General features: G+C 40.1%; 1 protein-coding gene across 1 annotated transcript in view; it reads left to right on the top strand.

The window, feature by feature from the left end:
- The window catches only part of Svopl (SVOP like), a 51,204-nt gene extending 39,349 nt beyond the window's left edge, over window positions 1-11,855 (top strand). Inside the window, exons 14-15 of the mRNA XM_041675502.1 lie at window positions 8,811-8,924; window positions 11,204-11,855. Coding sequence (XP_041531436.1) covers window positions 8,811-8,924; window positions 11,204-11,215 — 126 coding nt within the window. The 3' untranslated portion in view covers window positions 11,216-11,855. The remainder of the gene's footprint in view (window positions 1-8,810; window positions 8,925-11,203) is intronic.
- The last annotated feature ends 2,795 nt before the right edge of the window (window positions 11,856-14,650 follow it).

The raw sequence follows: 14,650 nt of genomic DNA, 5'->3' as shown, positions 1-14,650 counted from the left end.
CTACATGGGGACATGATGTTTTCCCAGCACTGTTTGTTGAAGATGCTGTCTTTTATCCAACATATGTTTCAGGTGCTTTTGTCAAGTATCCGATGGCTCTGGTTACATGTACTCCTGGTTGGGTCTCCTATTTTGTTCCACTGATTTATATGTCTGCTTTTGTACTAATACTACGCTGTTTCATTAATGCAGCTCTGTAATAAAGCTTGAAGTCTGGTAATCCCTTGGGCATTCATCTTTTTGCTCAGGATTGCTTTGGCTGTTTGGGGTCATTTGTGGTTTGAAATGAATTTTAGGATTTTTTTTTTCCTGTGGGGGAATATCATGCAGATTTTGATTGATATTGCATTGAATCTATAAATTACTTTGGGTAAAATGGTAATTTTTACAATACTAGTTCTACCAACCCATGAATAAGGGAGGTCCTTCCATTTTCTAGTGTTTTCTAGGTTCCTAGATTTAAAAACAATTGGTTATTATGAATGAGAGTATTGTTTTTCTGTTGGCTTAGCAGCCACACCTGAATCATCTATGTATATTCTCTCTCTCTCTCTCTCTCGTTCTATTTACCAATAAAGACTCAGGAGTCAGATGTTGGGGTGAAAATCTGCTAGATCAGAGAAGCTGAGGAGCAAACAACTGATCTTTTTCGGCAGAAGTCTCAGTAAGAAAAATGTCTCTCCATTCATTCCAAACCAGAAAGACTTGTGATACAAGCCCCTCCCGACTCCTTCCTGTGCTTCTATGTGTATTCTTGGCTCCTCCATCCTCTCTATGGCTAATTCCTATCAACTGTCACTGACTCCGCCCCTGATCCAAGGTTAATTTTATTAACACAGTCTTGGAGTTTCATCGTGCGATCAAATATCCTACAAGAGTGTCCATGATCTCTTTTTTAGTATGTTTGTAATTGATATATAGAAAAACTATTGATTTTTGATTTTGTGTCCTGCAACTATGCTAGAATTAGTGACCATTAATAGTTTTCTGGTGGAATTTTTGGAATCTGTTATGTATAATATCAAATCATCTACAAAAAGGGATAATTTGACTTTTCTTGCCTGTATCCCTTTAATTTCCTTCTCCTTATTGCTCCAGTTAGTGCTTCAAGCACGTATCAAAAAGGCAAAAAGATAGTGAATAGGCTTGTCTCATGCCTGATTTTAATGGAATTGCTTTGAGTTTTTCTCCATTTAAAAGGATGATGCTGTTGTCATAGATAGGCCTTATCAGGTTGAGGTATATTCCTTCTAGTCCTTCTCTATCTAGGACTTTTATCATGAAAGCATATAGGATTTTGTCAAAGGCTTTTTCTTTGTCAAGGCACTTATTGATTGTGATTTTTGTCTTTAATCCCATTTATATGGTTTTTTTTTTTTTTTTTTTTTTTTTTTTTTTTTTTTTTTTTTTTTTTTTTTGAGACAGGGTTTCTCTGTGGCTTTGGAGCCTGTCCTGGAACTAGCTCTTGTAGACCAGGCTGGTCTTGAACTCACAGAGATCCACCTGCCTCTGCCTCCCGAGTGCTGGGATTAAAGGCGTGCGCCACCACCGCCCGGCCCATTTATATGATTTATTACACTTGCTGACTTTTGTTGAGCCATCCCTGTATCTCTGCAGTAAAGCCAACTTGATCATGGTGCGTGATCTTTTTAATATATCCTTGTATTTGACTGAGGATTTTTTTTTTTTTTTTGGTTTTTCAAGACAGGGTTTCTCTGTGGTTTTGGAGCCTGTCCTGGAACTAGCTCTGTAGACCAGGCTGGTCTCAAACTCACAGAGATCCGCCTGCCTCTGCCTCCCGAGTGCTGGGATTAAAGGCGTGCGCCACCATCGCCCGGCCAACTAAGGATTTTTATATGGCTGTTTATTGGGGACTATTGGCCTGTAATTTTTCTTTTCTGTTGCTCCCTTATCTACTTTTGGTGATACTGGATTTAGAGTTTAGGAACGTTCCTTTCCTCCCTTCCTTCCTTTCTCTCTTGAATAGTTTAGGAAAAATAGGCTGTAGATATTTGAAAGTCTAGAAGAATTCTGCTGTAAATTCCTGTGGCCCTGGATTTTTTTTTTAAACTGGAAGGCTTAGTATTACTTTTCCAACCTCATTTGCTATAGGTCTGTTTTTATTGATTGCTTCTTTAACTTTGAGAGTTTAGATTAATTTATACATTTATCCATTTCTTTCAGATTTTGTAACTTAATGGACTATAAGTTTTAAAGTATTTCTTTGTAACATTCTGATTTTACCTGTGTGTGCTATAATGTTTTCCTGTTCACTGCTGATCATGCTAATTTGGGTCATCTCTTTACTTTTGGTTAGTTGGCCAACGGTCTGTCAATCTTGTTTGTTTTCAAAGAACCAGCTCTTAGGTTTGCTGATCTTTGTGTTGTTTTCTTCATTTCTATTTCTGCTCTGATTCTATTATTCATTACTGTCTACTAGATTTGTTGCTTTTCCAAATTCTTTTTTTTTTTTTCAAGATAGGGTTTCTCTGTAGCTTTGGAGCCTGTCCTGGAACTCTCTCTGTAGACCAGGCTGGACTTGAACTCACAAGAGATTCACCTGCCTTTGCCTCCCAAGAGCTGTGATTAATGGTGACTGCCATCACTGCCTGGCTGCTTTTCCAAATTCTTAAGTTGCATCATTTATCTATTTGTGCTATATTATTTATTTATTATTATTAGACTGGGTTTCTCTGTGACTTTGGAGCCTGTCCAGGAACTAGCTCTGTATATCTAATGTTTTGATCATAACACACCATGGGAGTTTTTCTGGTCCTGTTTGATGATCAGTGTGTTTTTGTATCTATTATACATGTGCCATTTCTTGATTTGGAGGAAATTCTTCTATCATCTTGTTGACAACCCAGTTTATGCCATTGATCTTCATCTAGGTCTATAAATCAAAGATTTGTTTTTCTTAAAATGGCTTCCCATAATTCCTGCATGTTTCTCTCATGTATTTTAAGCATTTCTTCCCATATTCTTTGCTTTTGTGTTGCAATTCCTCCAATTTATTTTCACCTCCCGATATCTTCTACTTGATCCGTTGTGTGTAAAGCTTTCCTTAAGTTTTGTAGTTTGTTTCCTGAGTTTTTCAGTTCTATCTTCATTCCAGCTTGATTTTTCAACAATTCTCTTTACTGAATTTAGTTTTCAAATCTTGAATTATAATTTTCTTTTCATTTTGTCATGTATTTTCCTTGAGCATTACTCAGACATTTATTGCCGGGTTTATTGATTCTTTAAATTCGCTGTTACTGGTTCTTCTTTAAACTAAGTTTTTGATGAAGTTGACAATTGTTCTTTTAAATTTTGGCATCCTGGGATTCATCTAGGTAATTCTCATTGGAGAATTTGGATTTGGGGAATACCGTCTTGGCCATTCATATTGTTCGTGCTTTGGGGATGTGACTTGGGCATGTAGTCTTCCTCCCTTGGTTGTATATTGGATATGTGATTCTGGCCTGGCTCAGGCTGGGCTAATTCAGGACCTGTGTGACCAGAATTAGGCTTGGGAATGTGGGCAGGCTTGGTTCTGAGCACACTCACTAGGGAAGTTGATGTATAAGCTGTGTACTCTCAGGTAGGCCTGAGCATGTAGGGGATGGTAAGGGCTAGCTTGGAGGACTTATCAAGAGTTAGGCCTAGGTGTGTGTAGATGATACAGGAACGTGGTGGGGGGCACTCCAGGATTAGCTGGTGGGCAAGTTCGATTATGTGTGTGGGTATGTGCATGAGTGCAGTTATCCATGGAGGTCAGAAGAGAGCATTGGATCCTTTGGAGTTGGAGTTACAGGTAGTTCTAAGCCAGTCGACATGGGTGCTGAGAACTGGACTATGGTACTCTTGAAAGAACAGCAAGCACACCAAATTCCTAAGTTACTGTTTCTTTACTCCCTCTACTAACATTTAATGGGTGCTTACAGAGAAAAGGTTTATTTAGTTCAGCTTTGGAAGCTGAAAGTTCAAGATCAAGAGTTTCCATTAGTTCAGTCTCCAGTGAAAGAAAGCTTCATGGTCAGATTGAGAGTGAGGAGCTTACATTACCCAATGGGAAGTGCAGGAAATCCGAGAAGCTGGGGTCTCAGTCTCTTCTGAGGTCACATCTCCAACTGACCTCAGGACCTTCCACTAGAACCCACTGCCCAGCTTCACTTTCCCAAGGTCTAAGCTCCCACTGAATAAGCTCTTGGGAGAAAAAATGAAATGATGGCAGCCCGATTTCCATTTTGTTGTAGCAAATACACTGGGCAAGGAAGGTTCTAGTAGTGTGTTAAAGTCAACTTGTTACATTTTGGGGAAATTCTACAGCTATTTAATACATTCTCATTCAAAGTTAGCCATGGGTAGTATTTACACCACCAGTGATTTGGGTTTCATGAGAAACTGCTGTTAAATATTTGGCAGTACACCACTCTAAGGTTCTTACTTCAGGAAATTTACATTGAAATTGGGTAATTTATAAATATGCAAGTAACGAAGATAATTTCAAACTGTGATGAGTGCTTTGGAAACAATATGAGCAAAGGGATGGCAAGTGACATTGAAATTGAGATCTAAAGTATAAGCTGGCATCTGTGAAGAGTAGGACAATTGTGTGTCCATTGTTCATTCCCATCTGTGCTTCTCTGCCGGGACTGCGTCTTCAATAGCTCCCGATAGACTCAGGCTTTGTTAAGTTCACACCTAGATATTTTATACTTTGAGATTTACTTAACTTCTATTTTAACTTGTTTGAACACACGTTCATGTGTATGCACATGTGTAAGCAGATGCTCATGCATGTGAATGTGTCAAGTGCCTTTATCACTCTCTATTGTCTTGTTGAATCTGCCAGTGGGCTGGCTTGCTGGGCATTAACACAGGTACTGGGGATCTGAATTGCTTTAACCCAAGCCATTTCCCCAACCCCTGGCTATTGTTTTAAAGCCAGCTGACTGATCTTATTCTGAATGGTTGCTCATCAGGTCTCCTGAGTTTTCAGGTTTGTAATCGCATCCCTTCTGTGACTGCTACATTCCATCCATGCAGAATGCTTTTGGTCAGACTGTAAACTAAGTCCTCTGGACTCTCCAGTAAACTAAGAGGAGTTTCTTCACTCCACTCTCCTTTCCTGACTCCTGCAGTAACCCCTACTGGGTCCCCGCTCAGAGATCTAAATTCAAGGTTACTTGAGCTCCCAGCCATATTAAGGAGTTTGCTCCCTTCTGGTAGCTTCTATTATCTTATTTTCTTGTTTTTCCTCCTAAGTTTCTGGTGGATTCATCTCAGTTGCTTTAAGGTTTATTTTTATTCTTCTTCTTTTATTTGTTGGAAATTTCTTACTGCTTAGTATTATACACTGATCTTTCCTCATCATACTGTGTTTACACACCATCATTTTAGGGTTTAAATTACTATATGCCCATTGGCTCCAGCTTTAAATTTGTGTGTGCACATGAGCATGGATATGCCATGATGTACAAGGATCCCAACATGTGGATCCATTATAGGGTTGGCGGAATCAGACTTTGCTACTTGTTCCACCCTCCCATCTCCAGCCCCTTTGAGACAGGCAGGATCTCACGTAGTCCAGATAGGCCTCAAATGTTCTGTGGTAGCAAAGGATGACCTTGAAATCCCGACCCTCCTGCTTCTAATCCCAAGTGCTGGGATCACAGCTGTGCTGCCATGCTCAAATTCACGACTCCTAATTTTGCATCTCTGCATCGGGCCTTGCTTCTGAGCTCCAGATTCTTCTAATTACGTCCTCAGCAATTCCATTTGACTGTCTCAAAAGAATCCTAATTCCTGCATTTCTGATTAAACTGCAGACATTTTTCCCCCACAAATTCCTTCCCTACAGTTTCTATCAGCTGCTTCACTATTCAACTGGTGTAAACAAGATACCTTGGGCTGAGTGGGAATAAACAGACATTATTTAATTCTAGTCAAAGCCCTCCCTCTTCCTGGCTTGTAGGTGTCTCCCATCACGGAATGTTTGGTACCTCCTCTTTCTGGAAGGGTATTGATCTTGTCATAGTAGAACTCCATTTTATCATTGCAATAGAAACAAAGATTTAGTTTTTTTTTGTTATATTTTTAAGTTATATGTGTGCACATATATCTGCATGGGGGTATGTACACATGGATGCATGTTGTATCTCTCTGAAGCTGGACCATGGGCAGCTCTGAACTGCCTGACATGGGCGCTATGCGCATCCCCCACTCCCCCTTTCACTCTTCCCCAGATAGGGTTTCTCTGTGTAAGGCTCTACCGGAACTTTGTAGACCAGTCTTGAACTCACGTTATTGCCTGGCTAGGTTCTCTGTAAGAGTGGTAATGCTATTAACCACTGAACATCTCTCCAGTCCCTACAATACAGGTAGTTTTATAGTTTGCCTTTTGATTTTACTATTAAAACATTTTGGCCTATAAGCGTAAATGTTTATATAGTTAATGAACCAATTATTTTAACCTATAGTTAAATGGTGTTTTTGTCGTGCTTGAGTACCATACATTCATCTACCCCCCCCCCCCTTTTGTAAAAGACATGGTCTCTCTTATGTAACTCTCTATGTAGATCAGACTAACCTCAAACATAGAGAGCCCCATCTCTGCCTCCCAAGTGCTGGGCTTAAAGGCATGCACAATGCCTGGTTACATGCATCTACTTCTTAAGCTTTGATTTCTACTTTATTCTTAAGACCTGAGGAAAGAATCTAGCTTTCAAAAGCCGCAAAACGATCTGGGATGTAGCTCAACAGCAGAGAACCTCCCTAGCCTATATAAAATAGACTAATGGCCATTAACCATCAGCCTCTTCTCAGCTGATTTACTAGGTCCCTACTATAGCACTCACTATATTTGTGATTCTCCACTTTATTGCTCTACTCCATAACCTAATGTTTCATACCTGAAGCTAATAACTTCCCTTGGGCTCACTGACAATCTTCAGGTTTCCTGATTTTTTTTTCTACATATTAATTCTTTCAAGTTCATTTTAAAAAGCATTTTCTTTTCTAATCTGATTGAAGTTCCTACTGGGAATTTTTATTTCCATTAGAATTACAAATTATCTTGGTGAAAATTATGTAAGACTTTAAAGAATTCATTCATGTGTTGTTCATTTAATTAATGTCTGAGCACACATTTTTCTATTTTTTTTCATGCTTACTTGTTTAATTTTGAGCACAGGATTTATGTAGCTCATGCTCTCCTCAGAGTTGTAAGCCATCGCCCAAAAGATGGATGGCCCCAGTGCTAAGATTACAAGTGCATACTACCATGAACTGTTTAGCCAGTGGGCTGCTGATGGAGGAAGGTCATTGGCTAATAAAGGAACTGCCTTGGCCCATTTTATTGGTTAGAACATAGGTAGGAGGAGTAAACAGAACAGAACACTGCGAGGAAGAGGAAGTGAGCTCAGACTCCACAGCTCTCCTCTCGGGAGCAGATGCCTCAGAGATGCCATGCCCGGCTCCCGGGCAGACACACGCTATGAAGCTCCGACCCAGGATGGACATAGGCTAGAATCTTCCCGGTAAGTGCGCCTAGGGGCGCAACACAGATGATTAGAAATGGGCTAAATTAATGTGAGAATTAGCCTAGAAGAGGCTAGATAGAAATGGGCCAAGCAGTGATTAAAAGAATACAGTTTCTGTGTAATTATTTGGGGTAAAGCTAGCCATGGGGGCGGCCGGGTGCTGGGGATGCAGCCCCGCTCCCCTTATTACTACAGGCTGCAGTCCACTGAGCTATACCCCCAGCCCCTTCATGTTCTGTTTATTTCAGAGCTCTTGTTGGTTTTCCAGAGCAGCAGAGTTTAGTGCCTACTAGTCACATCAGGTTTCTCAGGACTGCCTCTAACTCCACTCCCAAGCCCTACAGTGCACCCCCCCAACCCAAGATCTTCCCAAACCAGAACATTAGCATTTGCTAGGTCAACTCCAAGTAATTAGAGATGTTAATATGTTGGGTTCTGCTTACATATGTGAGTTATTTGCCAGTCTGGAAAGCAGTGGACTTTATATACTGGAGTTGGGTTTCTGAGTTTGGTATCTTAAAAGAACATACATGGTGGTATTATCACTAGGCTCTGATTCCCAGAGGCCTGAGACTTTGAGACAATAGTTATTGTGAGGAGTCAGGCAAAGCGTATCTGTAAAATGACGGGGTTGGACTAGACTAGGTAATTTCCAGATCTTTCTAAATTGTACACAGTCTGGTTCTAACAGGCCTTCTTGTTCCTTTTTCACTGTATAGGCAACTATCCTATATAAACAGGTGCATGGAGTCATTAGTAGCAAAGTGAAAAGATCCACCCAAAAGATGTATTTGGTATTTGGGAGGCAGAGGCAACAGATATGTTTGAGGCCAGCATGATCTACAGTGAGTTCCAAGAGTCAGGGCTACACAGAGAAATCCTGTCTTGAGCAACAAAAGAAAGTTCTGACCATCACCCAAAACACTGTGAATAGAGACAAGATGAATTAGCAATCTTTTCAGACTCTGGAGCTTATCTCTCTTCTGAAAAAGTGTTCTGCTGTTTTCTCCTGGCACAAGTGAAGGAGGGAGGGGACACTAGTGAAAGTGTATCACAAAGTGAGGAGGTTAGGAGTTAAGACCAGCTGGAGAACAGGCAGGTGCAGAGAGATGGAAGCTATCATCCAGTGTGCATTACTGCCAGGCACTCAAGATACCAACTTGGTCTAATCAAACCAATGTTTCAAAAGCACAATGTACAGAACTGGCTCCAGACCACTTATATATGTATTGGGCAAATCCTGTGCTCTAAAATAACAGTGAAGTTGTTCTGTTCTACCTACAGGTCCTAATGAGCGCCTCATTCCTGGGAGCCCTATGTCTTTTCTCATCTGTCTGTGTTGTGTGTGCCATTTCTGCACTTACTCTACCCATTGAGACCAAAGGACGTGCTTTGCAGGTAAGGGACTCAGGAAGCTCTTGGTTTTTAGGTGGTGATTGTAAGAAAACCCATTTTTAATGATGTGTATGCATATGTATCTGTGTGGGTATGTGAATGAGTACAGATCCCCTGGGAGTTTGGGAGATGTCCGATGTGGGGTGCTGACTGAGAACTGAACTCAGAACAATAACTTATCTGCTGAGACACCTCTTAGCTCCTTGGCCACCACTTTTTGACCCAAGAGAAGTTTGGGATATGGGTAGCCTTTACTTAAGCAGGCAAAGAGACCTCATTAGAGCGTCCTGATTGAAATTCTGAGCAGCAATAAAGTTGAAGTTAACAAATAATTCACTTTATATATTTTCACGTAAAAGCTACTGTTGAACAAACCATGGGGCCGAGTTGAAACAGTGCTACAGAGCCTTTAGGATCACATGGGTGGGATACAACAGGCTACCTTTCTTTCCCCAATACCCAGAGTGGTAAAAGCTTTAGTGTATCTTCCCTGCGACAGCTGTGTAGGTTGCAGCTTTGGGAAGCCTTACTTCAGGCATCATGAGCTAGTGTTTCCCCATCTAGAAACAGGCTGGAATATGAGCTTTGGACACCTACTGTCTGTGATTTCCATCTGCCCACAAGTAAACTGACCTCTAGTTCCACTGCATCTGGAATAGCTCGAGCTGCATTAAAGTCCATCTACCTAAAAAGGTGCCTGCCTGCGCAAACTCCTTACAGATGACCATGACACTTAACTAGGGAAGGGACCCCTAATGGCTCCACCACCCCAAAGCAATGAGTTCCGCTGCAAGGACTGGCTTTTTTCTCTTTCTCATCTTTCATGATTGGTCTACTTAACTTTAGAGATTATGAAGGCAGGGAGTATTTTGGTCCCTTATTTCTCTGGAGGCTGTGGATGGAAGGCAGGGCACAGGCTCCTTAACATACCTCTATGCAAAGTCCCGGGGAAGCTGGACTTTCAGTATGGAGCACAGGTGCCAGTCTAGATCTGACTATCTAGAGAAAGGAGTCGGGTACATGATAGGAGGGTTTGGGGAACTTTTCTACCTTTCAGCAAAAGCTAAGAGAGATAATCTGTAGTTGCCCCATTACCGAATGCTTAGGACTCACATGTTTCCTTTCAGCACTACAAAGGGTCACCACACCCTTTATACAAAGACTAACTAGGGCACAAGTTGGGCAGATTTTCATACCAATGTAAAAAAAAAAAAAAACCAAAAAACCAAGTCTTAAGCTAATCTTCCATTCCCTTCCAAATTTTCCATTTCTTACATTTGTTGGGACCTTCTTGTCCCAGCCTTCCAAATGCTACGGTTATTAGGTATGAGCTCCACAATCTTAAAAGTATTTGTACAAATAAGAATGAAGAAACCTAACAGATCTTTTAATGTGCCCTATGGATTTCCGACTCATATCTACCTACAAAGCCTGTCCTTTTCCTGTTGCTGAGTTCTTGTGACCAAAGAACTCAGCATTAGGCATTGTAGAATACTAATATGTCGCTGTGATACATGCATATGAACATGCCCTGGCCATCAAGTGGTGGCATACCTTCAAGATAATCAAACACACACACTTCACTGCTGTGATCATATGCACAATACATACATATGAACACATCCTGGCCACAGAGAGGTGGAACGCCTTCAGGATAAACACACACACACACACACACACACACACACACACACACTGCTGTGATCATATGCACATCTTTTCAAAAACAAGAAAACAGTGTAGCAGCCATATGATAAACCAACTTGCTTACTAGCTTAAAGGTAGTGTTGAGTCAATAAACTTAAAAAAAAAATCCAATCATTTTTTTTTTTTGTTTTTGTTTTTGGAGTCAGGGTTTCTCTGTGGTTTTGGAGCCTGTCCTGGAACTAGCTCTTGTAGACCAGGCTGGTCTCGAACTCACAGAGATCCGCCTGCCTCTGCCTCCCGAGTGCTGGGATTAAAGGAAAATCCAATCATTAAAGAATGTTTGTAGCATCAGACGTGGTGGCTCATGCCTTTAATCCTAGCACTCAAGAAGCAGAGGCTGGTGACATGAGTTCAAGTACACAGACCCTGCCTCAATAAAACAAACAAAAAATAAAAACAGAATGTATTTCTAGTGTGAATTTCTTTAGACCATGCCTGTTTTGCACCAACTTTAAATTTTAAAGCTAGCAATTGTCATTTCATAAATAAGGGTAACTGATAGATTTTAATTCCTTGTAAATTGTATTAAGAACAAAGACTTACCAACTAATTTCTTTTCTTTTTTTCTCCCATAGCAAATTAAATAAGGACCTGCAATACTATGGTCATCAGACGAAAAATGAATATTTGATCTTCACTGTTATTGAATATTTTAAAAATGGTTTATTTTTGCATATGATAATTAAGAAAACAAGTGTATTTTAAGACAACTAAGGCACACACAAAAATGCAGCAGGGAATCTATTTCTTAGGAAACAATATATGCAAATTCTTATAGCTTATATTTTGTCACAGTTCAGCTATAAGGCAAATGAGGTCAGCCTGGGTGCCTAAAACCAAATAAAAAACTCAATAACAAAACCTCCCTCCAAACCACTTACTTATTCCCTCACCCCAAACAAACCAATAAACCCTGAGACTGAATGGGAATAGGAGAAGGTGGTTGGTGAAGAATATACCCTTTTCTTACTTAGCATCAAGAACTGCTAACCTTAGACAAAACACTTGGTATTGCTCCATGTGGTCTGTGGCTGAAGGACAGAGATTCTGTAGTTAAGGCAAGAAACAAGGCTGGTATCACTGATTTTAAATTATGGCCTTGGTAGCTTAAAAAAGAACTACTACTTTACTCTATATGTAACTACCAATAAGCTGGGGAATAAAGTTAATTTTCCCATACACTATTGTCCTTTTTTAATCTTAGGAGGGAATCATTGATTCTCTTGATGATTTCCTTTTTTTTTTTTTTTTTTGGTTTTTCGAGACAGGGTTTCTCTGTAGCTTTGGAGCCTGTCCTGGAACTCCCTTTGTAGACCAGGCTGGCCTCGAACTCACAGAGATCCGCCTGCCTCTGCCTCCCGAGTGCTGGGATTACAGGCGTGCGCCACCACCGCCCGGCGATGATTTCCTATAACAAGTAATTACTTACTGTTTGTGAGAGTTCTACTGGAAAAGACGTGCTTTGGAAAGAAAACATACAAAGCCTCCTCATTTATCTTTTACTGCTGTTCAGTCTTATTATGGAGGTCCACCAGAGTTTCAGACTACCAGGGTGGCTCAGGAGTCCCCCTGCTATTAGCAGTGGAAAAAGGCTGCAGCTACAGCCACAAGGAAATGCTGTATTAGCACACTGCATACACGAGGCATAACCTCTGCTTAGGAGGCAAACACCCCCTATTTAAACCAGTCTACGGATGGCTTAACATCAGCCAGTTTCTTATGAACTTAGAGGATTGGTTCCAAGACTCCTGGTGGAGACCAAATAGCCCATCTTACATAGGATGGTACAGTATGCGTACACTCCTCCCTTATATTTCTGTCATCTCCAAACTGTATCAATTACAGCAATGAAATGTATGAAATAATGACAGAGTTGTCTGTGTATATTTAGGATGAACACTTTATTTTGGTTTCTTGAGATATGGTTTCTCTGTGTAGCCTTGGCTGTCCTGTAACTTGCTCTGCAGAATACGCTGGCCTCGAATTCACAGAAATCCATCTGCTCCTGTCTCCCGAGTGCTGGGATTAAAGGGCACCAACATTGCGCAGCAAACACATCCCTGCCCTAAATAGTGATCTAACTGGTTGAATCCACAAATACGCTACGCACATCTTTAATTCCAGCACTTGGCAGGCAGAGGCAGGCAGATCTCTGTGTTCAAGGTCAGCCTAATCTAGAGTCCCAGGACAGCCAGGGCTACATGCTGTGTAGAAAGACTCCATCTCAAAAATGTGATCTGACAGCTTCCTGAACCTGCTGCCCTATCATGCCCATAATTATGGACACTCTCTCTTTTCAGCTGTAAGTTAAAATAAACCATTTTTTCTTTAAAAAAAAAGCAAACCAACGCAAACCAAAAACCACATGCATTTGAAAGACCAACTGTATTACAGGCTTTTCAAGTTATACACATAAGCTTTCTTATAAGCATACAACATTTCTAACTTCAAGCTATATGAAAGCTCATGTGATTAATCTGGCTAACAGGCAGACAATCACCTTAAAACCTAGTTATTATTTCAGGACAAATATATTTGATGGAAAACTATGTTGGCTACACTTGCAGGGGCAAGGCAAGCAAGCACTATAAGTCATAACTGAAAATCCCAAAGCTGAAGTTTGAAGACACTCATTTTTCAAAGGCTAGCAATAGTAAAATCCAACCAAGGACAAAGCACGCTCTTTAGGATTTCAGAATTCTTAGTGTGAAATACTGAGGCTAAAGGAACTTCACAGAGCTGCCCAGCACTGTCTAGCACACAGGCTTTGCTCAACAGCAAATCAAGTCTCTAGCAAGCTATTAGCATAATTTTAACAGAGTCTTGATAACTAGCTTGATAACGCACCTTTCTACAACACAAACTGTGGACAAGGTTGTTTAGGGCACTTACCTCATTAGTACAAACAAATTCCAAGTCATTTTCTTCTAAGAACTTATTGGGCTTGTTTCAAAGATCCCTAAAGACTGAGTCATTATTGGTTGATGTACTAAAGAATAATAAAAAGTGTAGTAGAAATGGTATGTCAGAATCTAATAGTTTTGCATTTAGAATTTGATCTAAAATTCTTTAGAGTATTATAATAAGTAATTACCTCCTGTAATATGCTGCTAAATTTTATTTTGGAACTTCATATACACATGATTAGTATACTGTTAAAGAGACTGGATTAGATAACTGTTACTATTGATACCAGACTACATTTTCTGGCTCACTTGTCTTGGGATTAACACATAAGAACACAGGCAAAGAATCTGTTCCCATACTTTCTGCTAAATGGTGGGAGAAGATAAAACCACCCTTCTTTCAAGTCACATTAGAGAATGTGCAGAGTCAGAACTTTATTAAATATTATAAAGTACCAAAGAAGGAAATTCTAGGATTCAATTAGATCTATTTATTTTAGTTTAAATCAGATTATCTCCAAAGAAAGATCTATTAAAAGCCCAGTAGTGGGAACAGAGAGGTGGCTCAGTGGTTAAGAGCGCTCACTGCTTTTCTAGAGAACCCAGGTTCAATTCCCAGCAGATACATGGTGGTTTACAATGTCCGTACCTCATGCTGATGGCACAGAGATGGATACAGGCAAAACACCAATACACTATAAAAATAAATATTTAAAAAGCTCAGTAGCGACTTATAAAATGCGATCATTTCTGAGTATTATACTTTCCAAAATTTTAAGATAAAATTAATATAAGTCAAGTTTTAAGACACAATTCCACAGCCTGTGTCGCCTTCTTCTCCCAGTGGATTTTCATGACAAAATTTCCTTCTGTAACATGAACTGGACTTTTTGTATGTTTGAGTGGCTTTAACACCATCATCAGTATACCCTTAAAAAGGACTGGATCAGGTAATCAGTATCACTATTGATAAAATCTACTTCCAAGGAGGAAATACTAGTGTATCTTTCTTTCCCATTTGTTATTTTTTTTCTTGGCTTATCTTTTTAAGGTCTAGAAAATACATTTTAGAATTAAAGTTTTCTTGTTATCTATAGATCACAGCACATCCCTACA

This window comes from Microtus oregoni, unplaced genomic scaffold (genome assembly GCF_018167655.1).
Source record: "Microtus oregoni isolate MIOR12 unplaced genomic scaffold, Mior012 000026F_ref0000081, whole genome shotgun sequence".
Classification (NCBI taxonomy): Eukaryota; Metazoa; Chordata; class Mammalia; order Rodentia; family Cricetidae; genus Microtus; species Microtus oregoni.
Note: the sequence above shows the minus strand (reverse complement) of the source record. Positions and strands in the feature narration are given on the sequence as shown.